The sequence below is a fragment of the Phoenix dactylifera genome, chromosome 8 (assembly GCF_009389715.1).
Source record: "Phoenix dactylifera cultivar Barhee BC4 chromosome 8, palm_55x_up_171113_PBpolish2nd_filt_p, whole genome shotgun sequence".
In the NCBI taxonomy this organism is placed as follows: Eukaryota; Viridiplantae; Streptophyta; class Magnoliopsida; order Arecales; family Arecaceae; genus Phoenix; species Phoenix dactylifera.
The window spans coordinates 20,190,249-20,197,544 of NC_052399.1; the positions used below are offsets into that span (position 1 = coordinate 20,190,249).

Below are 7,296 nucleotides of genomic sequence, written 5' to 3' on the forward strand. Positions count from 1 at the left end.
CATTTTATCGTTTCATTTGATATTTTTATAATGTCGGTAACATGGTTTGGACTTAGCGAAGTACTTATCGCAGCATTACAAAATCTTCTTTGGCAAGATATATATGGAACTTAGTTTAGCCACCAATTAAAGACACGGATGATTGTGCCATGCGTGCATGAGCTGTCTGATAAGGCACATGGGGAGCACGGCGCCCATCCATCGCCAACCACAAGACTCGAGACAGCCACCGCCGACCTACCATGCATGTGTGGGGAACGTAACATCGAGTTGGTTCGTCGTCGCTTTTCTCTGTGGGGCATTCCTTCACGCATCACCATGTGAGTGTACAAATGGAATCCTAAATAAGTATTGAAAAATGGCACTCAGAGAGCTACGGCCGCCTAAATCTCTTCTTATTTCAACTGTTCTACAGCTCCAATGACATATGGACAACAAACAATTAATTTCGAACAAATAAACACAATACCGGAGACAAGCGTCCGCTGTAACATTTAAACATATAGTTGCCACCCTTATATTGCTTTCACATATCTACTGTGGAAAAAGTAAAATATAGTATCATCACCATCGCCGTCGTTAATTCGTCCTTCGGCAATTCAATCTAATCTCCCCATTGAATCCAGTCAGCGGGCTGATGTTCCCCATCTTCACCATGGCCGCAGCGAAGTCATTAAAAAAGAGTGCATTATTAGTACTGTAACGCTGGACCAGCGCATCCGTGGGGCCATTGCTGAAGAGCGCCTGGTCCGAGTGAAGAAGGGCGCGGCGGGCGACGAGGTTCTGGAAGAAGGTATTGCCGAACCTGTTCGGGTTCTGGATGTTGAGCGGGCCGAGGTTGTTGTCCCCCCCGACGGCCGGGCAGGTTTGCTTTCGTGCGGCGGCGTAGGCTGGATCGACGCTGAAGTCGTTGTAGATGTGAGGCCGGTAGCTCGAGCAACGGGCGAAGCCGATGCTGTGAGCACCGGAGAGAGCGGTCATGTCTTGGGCGCTGAGGCCTTTGGCGGCGAACATCGATATGAGGGTGTTGACGCCGGCGGAGGCAGGAGGGAGGTTGCTATTGGCTGCGAACTGGCTCGCCGTTCTGGCATCCCTGCGGCCCAGCGGCACGACATACTTCGGTCCGCCATGCTGCAGCAAGGTGTTTAGCTCACGTCATGCAACCTTCATGCATTTAAGCTGTTTGGGAAAATATATTCTGAGAAGATGACACTTACAAAGACCACCCCGGCGCGTGCCGCAAGGGCGAGGATGTCGGCACATGACACGGTTGCCCTGCAAACTCTCTCTACCTGGGATTTGATGGCGTCGATGACTTCGTAGCCACGGAGAGAGTTCCTATTTGGGCCTGCGTTCTTCTCACCGGTGAACGTCGGCGTGTCATCGAGTAGGACCGATGCGTCGCAGCCCTGATGCATGACAGAAATTAAGCTCGTTAAAATACTTGTTAAAAAAAGTTACAATGCCACACGAGTGTAGATCCACTCCACGCCACCTTGGGCTTGAGCTGGAGAGTTCCAGACTATCAATCACAGCCGCCCGTGTATCGTGCAACAGCCATGATTGAGAACGTGACGTGAGGGGGACGGTTCCCTAATCATATTCCCGGGCCCCCCACGACAGCCGTGACCGAGAGTCGTGACATCCCGGTCCCACTTCATTCAATGAGAAACAGCGAATCTTTCGTTAAACCGCATCCAAAGCGGCATGGACCACGTAGCTTTCGTTTCCTTCATAATACCACCCTCCCCACACGCACAGGCAAAAAGAAAACTACAGGCCGAAAACGAACATCAAAAGCTCCCTCTCCATTTCTACCACGCGGCGTGGCATGAGAGAATTGGTGCTTCATGCGACCGAGATGAATCGCACCAAACCTCTTTATGGCACGAAGCAAGTCCAAGCAATGGTGGGGCATTGCTAGTAAAATAAGGGCCCTGATCAGCTACGACAGCTAGATTTTGTAATATGATACTGGACCAATTGAGCTAATTAAAAGTTGAAATCATGATCCTTAAAGTCCAATATTTCAAGTTGGTTTATGTAATTATCGGAAGGTTGAATTTGGATCGGATGATCCTAATATTATTATTCTAATCCAAATATGCTTAACTATAAAATAATTAAGTTTTGAATACTAAATTTAAAGTAATTAACTCTTTAAATCATCAAAATTAAAGAATCTTTGCAATGAAAATGATGTAGAACGGACTGTTATGGCGGATGATCTTCTTGGGATATTGATGCCAGCTGGCCACGCGGTCGAATTGAGATCCAATCGCGTCCTAATCGGCGAACGCTGGCACAGCGAGCAATGGGACGACCGGCTATCACGTCTTAAGTCACTACAGCTGGCTTTCTTGTCGTGATACCGAACTACCGAAAAAGCTCAGATTCATGTAAAGAAACGAGTAACGAAGCCCGCATATTTATTTTTAAGCATCCTCGACAATCTTTTTGATAAGATTTATTAAAACATAGTAATTTGCAAGAAATCAAAGCCCAAGTCCTCAGCTGTCGAACCAATTCCCTGAAAAAAGATTTTTTTGTTTTACTAATTTATAAGAAATATACCGGGGGAGAAAGATTTTGTTATGAAAAGAAAAAGGAATTAAATCAACCGTTGAGAAAAGAATGCGATGCCAAGAAGGAAAAAGGGGGAAAGTTCTGGTGTCTTACGTTTACGAAGCAATCATGGAAGAAGAGTCGAAGGATGGAGGCGCCAAGTCTCGGCTCCCTTCTGACGGCCCGAAACATCATTATATTGACGATTCTCTCGAGGTTCGGGCAGGTCCTGCTGTAGAACGTTGGCGACAACTGCCCATGAGCAGCCGAGGCGAGAAAGGAGAGGAGAAATAGGGGAACTAAAATCTTAGAGAAGGCCATGGCTTTTCGTGGGTAGAAGGAGAAGGTATGAGGACTGAGACGGATAAGGTAGCTGCTATGGAAGCTTTCAGTTTGGATGAGAGGAGAGCCTTTCTATGGTCCTGTATTTATAGCTATAATGCAATTGCATGCATGAAAAAGACACCTGCAGACGTCCTTCTCAATAACCCTTTGTAGATACATTGGTGGGGGAGTATAAATCGAAGAGACAAGAATTCTCTGTCATACAACTCCACGCACACAACGAGATTCTCGTGAATGGATGTTGGTTTATTGTAATGAGCTGGCAGCCTTTCCCCCTTTCATTCTCGTTCTCTCTGGTCTCCTTCCATTGATCTCCCGTGCAAGCGCTGTCTTCGAACCTTCTCCGTAATAATCTCCATATACCCTAGATTTTGAGGTTGAAAGCAAGGTAAGACATGGTTGTTTGCTTCCTTGATTCGATCACGACCATTTGATCAACTGGCCTTCTCTTGAATTTTAGCTCCACTGTGCTACTATATATTTTCGTCATCTTAGAATCTTGTAGTTAAGCTGCACCCACTTTGGTTGGCAAATTTCCTACGATAAGAGATATTTAATTGCCCATCTCATTCGCTTGCGTCTATGACAATGAACCAAAGTAATCAGGATTTCGTGGTTGAGCTTGAGAAGGACTCTTGGGCCCTTGGCTGGGATATTGCACCCACCAATAATGTTAGTGGGGGTCACGGACTGATGCGATATTATTTTATAGCTAGTTAGTGCGGTTAATTTGAAAGTGTGGCCTTTGTTTTGAGGGTTCTAAGTTGTAAGGGGCATTGGTTGGACCGTTCTACTGGTCTCGGATATCTTACAAGTGAATTCTGGGTCAAGGATAAGCTATGGAGATAAGTGCAAGTGGAAAAATAGCTGTCGCTCTTTGGCTAGGTGGAGTTTATATATTAGTTAATTAAGAATGTATGACAGGAGGGATAAGAATTATTCCCCTCAAAAAGAAGGCAACAGGGATAAGAATTAATTTATAGCATATTGTTTTGTATGATATATATAGCCCGTGGGGCCGAAGCCAACTCGCACATCTGTGAGGACAAATGAGCCGGCAACGTCGAGTGTCGCGGGTGATCGGGTCGGTGGCGTGCACTCAACGTTGGCACCGTGGGTGATCAGTGACGTGCACCAAGAGACCTGCGGATTGCGTTATTGGTTTTCTTGATTTCTAGAATCCAGTTGTGCCAATGATGTTTGTCCAGGTCATACGCAAGATAAGGAGGAAGCCCATGTAATGAATTATATTCTGATTATTTGATAGATGAAACAAGGAGGCTATAACAAAAGGTGGGGAGAATCTGATCAAAAAAGCCCCATCATATAAGGAGAGTTCATCAATCGATGAAGCCACCTGATATGATATTTGGGTTGGATATGGTAGGCTTTCGATGACGCTTTTAGAAAGCATCGTGTTAGCTTAGGCTTCCGACGATGCTTATAAGTGTCATCGTAGTTCTCTTCCCACTTCTGACGCTTATAAGCATCGTAGTATATCAACGCTACTCACTTGCGTCAACAAAATTTGACACGATGACTAAATTAACGATACTTCTTTATACCGTTGGTTGATCATAGTGTCAATATGGTATATAAGATCATAATTGGTTGGCAGGCATGTTCTATGATCTTTTTAAGATATCTGCTATGAACAATTTGATTATTTTGATGAATCAAAGTGTAAGGACTGATAATTCACATGAAATGAAGGATACATGCATACAGCTTTTTAAGGAAGGAAAAGAGCTTTGCAATTAAAATGCGGCGAGATTGATCAGGCCTGATTTGTCTTGGAAATTAAATGAGATATCGCGTATTCCATCTGCAGCAATGGAAATGGTGTAGGCGACTACAACATTTCGTGGGCTTCAAAGGTATGGATTAGCGGAGGTGGTTGAAGTTTTATTTTAACTTGGAATTAATTATAAATTTGAAGAAAGAGGATTTTTCGTCGACACCAATAATGCGAGTGGAGTCATGGACATATGTGAGGTTGGTATGTATGGAACTTTTGCAAGATAATTTGATTTTAGCATTTGCATTAATGTTTTAAGTTTTAATGGATTATGTATCTTTGTACTGGATTACCATAATTAGGTGATAGGTGAGTATGAGATAAGCCTTGAATTGTGTCTTGATTTAAATGAGAGAATACTTGTGGCTGGTTTCCAGCTTTTGCTGAGTAGACATGTATAGTTGAGATGTATGTTATGATAAGAGATTATCTTTCTTCTCTCTTTCTCTTATTATATTCTTCCCATATTGGACCTGTAAATTTGCATCCATATAGACCGTCGTGTAGTTCGGTTGGGAAATGAAAACTTTGTTTCTAGTGCATGCTTACCTGCCATTCATGTGAGACCGGCTCTCCTAACATTCCACTTCACGTGGAGCTAAACGGATCCATCTACAAATGGGTGTCTGACCGCGCATTAAATATTCTAACATGAAAAATTATCGACGGACTCAAAAGGTCACTCAGCTGGTGCGTTGTCGTTCCTCCCTTCGCATTGGAATCCTGAAGTCTGCCATTAATGAAGCAAAATGATTGGTCTGAGTGGTTTGTTCTGAGTTACCATAATTAGTCAGACTTAAACTATATTCATTTTAAATTAAATTTTATATCAAATCTATTTAAAATTTAACCCTTTTTTATCTAAATTCGGTTCATGATCAGCTCGCGCTACAACCAAGCAATTCGAAGATTGTGCCATCTAACTAATTATACAAATGCACGCTTGGTAAGTCCATCGATGCTTCCAACATCCTCCTAGAGGGCCATCAGTGTGTTTTTGCCAAGCCGGAGCAGGTATGGCTAAGTTATCGCCTTGGTTTGCTTCTTATAGCAAGTGTACTTTACTAATTTACTTTGTTACATTATCTTAAGATGTTTTAGGGGTTAGGATTAGAGCTGGAAAGTGGGATTTAGGGTAAGGAGATTTTTATACACATATTCTATATTTGTAGCATCTACATAAAAGTATAAAACTTATATATTTGTAGCATCTACATTTATACTAACTGTCGTGCCAGACGAGGATATACCAGATCAGGTGCTGGCCAACCAATGGGCGTATGCCCATTGAATCGGCCAGGTGGGTCGGGCCAAGAGATCAACGGCGCTCGCCCAAAACGCGTCCTTTTGCCACCACCCTATCATGCGAGGCCCACATGGGATGCACATGGACTCTGATTTGAATATTATATAGCATCTTCCTTTAAAACAAGCTTGGAAACTACGGATGCCAGACTTTCTGGGCGACTCAGAACAGTCAAAAATCCACCTCTGTTTTTCTTACTTCACTCCAAGAACAGTTTTGGGGGAAGAAAACAACATTAAACACGAATGACGATCCCGTGAGACCAGGGCCCACGACTATAACCGAAGATTACGATCAAGCTCTAACCCTCTAAATTAATCTTCCACCATGTTTTGAAGGTCCACGCTTGACCAAACGTTTAGCCATCAGAAGTTAAACTCCCATGGGGACCATGGCCGCCCTTGAAGTCCCCGCAAACAACGCAGCATCGGTGCTGTACTGCCGGAACCAGCAAGTCCTGCGACCCACTGTCCAAGAGCTCCCGTTTTGGAACATCGAGGGGTGTCAGGTCGCCGTCTCCACTTGAAAGCGGCGAACCCGGCAATGAAAATGACGCAAACCAGGCTTCGTCAATGCTGATCCAACATCAGACTCACCCATGAAATCATATAACGTATATATCTATGCGCGCCAACCATAACATCCACTATTGCATAGTACATTTTTGGATTCCAGTTAGATCAAAAACCAGCTAATTCCTCAATCATAAAGATAAGCAAATATCCTAAGGCCAAGAAAAGTCCCTTGTACAAGAAAAGAGACATTGAAAACAGATAGAACCAGAACGAGTTGGGCCGAATTGTTCTGGTTTTGACCTTTGCTGGCCACGTCAGGTTGGGGTCTGCGCATCCCGGATTAAAACCGGGCCGGGCAGGGCCGGGGCGGGCTGGAGTCAGTCCAGTCAGTACGACGCAGCCCATTAGGACCCGCTAATGCTAATTTATCGCCTAAGTTCTGTCCAGCCCATTTACAAATTAGCCCAACACCAATTACTGCTAGAATCTAGATCGGTCAGGTTCTGGGCTTGCCCAGCCCAGTATTCATCCCTAGAAGATTACCAGTATTTCCCTACGTCTATTATTTTTTTGGGTTAAAACTAGCATTGCCCGTTGGGCACATATCATGTATGCTTAAGCCAGCAAAAATTGTCGAGTAAACTGTAAGATTTAAGTAACATTCGACAACAAGTCAATTAGATTCCTGTTTATGTCATTGGAGAGCATAAAGGTTCTAATCATGCAAGAGGCTGAACGGATTTAGACAGTAAAACCACTAATAATTT

General features: G+C 43.9%; 1 protein-coding gene across 1 annotated transcript; it reads right to left on the reverse strand.

Moving 5' to 3' along the window:
- LOC103707344 (peroxidase P7-like) lies at positions 1-2,970 on the reverse strand. Its single transcript, XM_008791786.4, has 3 exons — positions 2,680-2,970; positions 1,218-1,409; positions 1-1,131 (listed from the first exon to the last, which is right to left on the reverse strand). Exons 1-3 carry the CDS (start codon positions 2,884-2,886, stop codon positions 580-582), a joined length of 951 nt encoding a protein of 316 aa, XP_008790008.2. The 5' UTR covers positions 2,887-2,970; the 3' UTR covers positions 1-579.
- Positions 2,971-7,296: the final 4,326 nt, after the last annotated feature.